Source organism: Montipora capricornis, chromosome 14, assembly GCF_036669925.1.
Source record: "Montipora capricornis isolate CH-2021 chromosome 14, ASM3666992v2, whole genome shotgun sequence".
NCBI classification, from domain to species: Eukaryota; Metazoa; Cnidaria; class Anthozoa; order Scleractinia; family Acroporidae; genus Montipora; species Montipora capricornis.
The window spans coordinates 13,838,474-13,841,206 of NC_090896.1; the positions used below are offsets into that span (position 1 = coordinate 13,838,474).

General features: G+C 41.5%; 2 protein-coding genes across 2 annotated transcripts; both read left to right on the plus strand.

Moving 5' to 3' along the window:
• The first annotated feature begins 311 nt into the window (after nt 1–311).
• On the plus strand, nt 312–1,052 carry LOC138031458 (uncharacterized). Its single transcript, XM_068879150.1, has one exon. It carries the CDS (start codon nt 312–314, stop codon nt 1,050–1,052), a length of 741 nt encoding a protein of 246 aa, XP_068735251.1.
• A 75-nt stretch (nt 1,053–1,127) lies between these two features.
• On the plus strand, nt 1,128–2,078 carry LOC138031459 (uncharacterized). The gene has a single exon (XM_068879151.1). It carries the CDS (start codon nt 1,128–1,130, stop codon nt 2,076–2,078), a length of 951 nt encoding a protein of 316 aa, XP_068735252.1.
• Nucleotides 2,079–2,733: the final 655 nt, after the last annotated feature.

The window sequence follows — 2,733 nt, forward strand, 5'->3', positions numbered from 1 at the left end:
TGTCACAGAATGTTCGCTGGAAATTAATGCTATGCCAATCACTGTCGGCCCAACAGAGAAGGGCAGTCGGTGTGTCAAAAATTTTATAAATGCAAACAATGCAACAAAGTCATGTCGCACCAAAAAAGGAAGCCAGAAGATCACATGTGTGGGGAAAAAATGTGTTGGGATTGTGAAGAATATATTGACCCAAATAAGCACCGATGTTATATGAAACCGATCCTCAATCAAGAAGAAGGTTTGAGTGAAGCGCAGTCAAAACCGAACAAAAGAAAAATGGAAAGAGAAAACGAAGACGGATTTCTGAGGAGATGATTAGTCATGAAGTTGAAGAAGAAGACACGGACAAAGAGGGGGGACAAGAGTATTTATTAATCGACATAGAATCACGTCAAGATGAAGATCGACACATTGTCAACCTTCTTATAGTACATGATGACACAGGGTTTGAGATGATATTTGAAGGTGATAATTGCGTTGATCAATTCAGTACCTGGTTATTTGATGGCACCCACCAGGGCGCTATCGTCATTGCTCATAATCTGAGAGGTTACGATGGCTTTCTACTTTGTGAATATTTTTATAAAGAGTGTATCCTTCCGAGTCTTATCCTGAATGGTGCGAAAATCATGTCCATGGAACTACAAGAAGCTGAAATCAAGTTCCGGGATTCCCTCAATTTTCTCCCCATGCCGCTCAAAGCATTACCGAAAACCTTTGGCCTGACTGAACTTAAGAAAGGCTATTTTCCACACTTCTTTAATCGTAAAGAAAATCAACAATATGTTGGCCGTCTTCCTCCTATTGAAAATTACAATCCCGCTGGCATGAGCAGAAAAGAGCGAGAAGAATTCCTGAGGTGGCATCAAGAATTAACGAATGCAGAGTACGTCTTTGATTTTGAAACGGAAATAGAAGAATATTGTCGTAGCGATGTGGACACTCTGAGACGATGTTGCTTACAGTTTAAACAGTTGATGGAAGAAGTCTGCAACCTCGATCCATTCAAACACTGCGTTACCATAGCAAGTGCCTGTAACCGAGTGTTCTGACAAGAATTCCTTGAAGAAAACACAATCGGTCTTATTCCTGTTCAAGGTTATGAACCAGCCTGAAAATACTCTGTCATGGCCCTCCAATGGCTGTTCTGGATTCATCATCAAAAAGGTGACCGAATTCTGCACACTCTAAATGGGGGTGAACAACGCATAGATAACAACTATGTTGATGGTTATGATTCCGCCAAAAAAACCATCTATGAATTCATGGGGTGCCTGTGGCATGGCTGTGACAAGTGTTATCTACCCGACACAGTGAATCCCGTGAACAACACGCGTGTGGCAGACCTTCCTGAGGGTACCATTCGCAAAATTGAACGTTTCAAGAAGCTTGGATTCCAGGTAGAAGCGAAATGGGAATGCGAATTTAAACAAGAATTGACCACGAACCTAGAGATGAAGTCCTTTATTGAAAGCCTCAAGTTTGACACACCCTTAGAGCCTCGTCACCCGTTCTTTGGAGGCCGTACCAATGCTGTCTGCCTATACAAGCACGTGAACGAGAAGGAGAAGATCCATTACGTTGACTTTACATCCTTATACCCATGGACAAACAAGTACTGCGAAATTCCGATCCAGCATCCTGAAATTTTAACAAGTGAAGCTTTAATCAATCGTTCACCACGTGAATTCTTTGGGCTGATCAAATGTGACATCCTTCCACCTACCTTTTTGTTTCATCCTGTGTTACCCTACCGTGCCAATGGAAAACTGATGTTTCCTCTTTGTAGAACATGTGCTGAAACCCTGCAACAAAGTCCTTGTGAACATAAGGAAGAAGAGCGCATTCTTTCTGGAACCTGGTGTCCCATTGAGATTGATAAGGCGTTGGAGTTGGGATATCGTATGGTTCGAATGATAGAGGTATGCCATTTCCCTCAGAAATCGTCTAAACTTTTCACTGGGTACATTGATACATTTCTTAAAATCAAACAAAAAGCGAGCGGTTGGCCTTCCTGCTGTGAGACAGAAGCTCAAAACAACAGTATATCACAGAGTATGAACAGAAAGAAGGCATAAAGTTGGAGTATGGAAAGATTAAGAAGAACCCTGGATTACGCTCACTGGCCAAGTTGATGTTGAATTCATTTTGTAAGTATCATTTCCTTTAGTTTAAACATGACTTTTCCTGGTTTCAATAAACTAAACTATGGTTATTTTTCTCTTCTTTCAAAGGGGGAAAATTTGGACAGCGTGATAACATGCCTCAAGTGGAGCTAGTCAAGGATCCAGAACGTTACTTTCGACTCCTCACCTGTCAGTCAACGCAGGTTAAAAACATTCAGTTTGTCAATAATGAGTGCATAGAAGTTTATTATACTCACGGGGAAGGATTCGTGTCAGGATCAGCCAAGATGAATGTTGTCATCGCAACTTTCACTACCGCACATGCAAGACTCAAACTCTATTATGTACTAGAACGTCTTCAAACTAGGGTTCTGTATTTTGACACAGATTGTATTATCTTTACAAGTGAACCCGATGATTGGATGCCAGCCCTGGGTGACTATCTCGGTGACTTAACTAACGAATTGGACGATAATGATTACATCACAACCTTTGTGTCCGTCGGTTCAAAGAATTACGCCTACCAAACCAAGAACGGTAAAACCACCTGCAAAGTGAGAGGATTCACCCTAAACTTCGGGGGATCGCAAAAACTGAATTTCTCAAC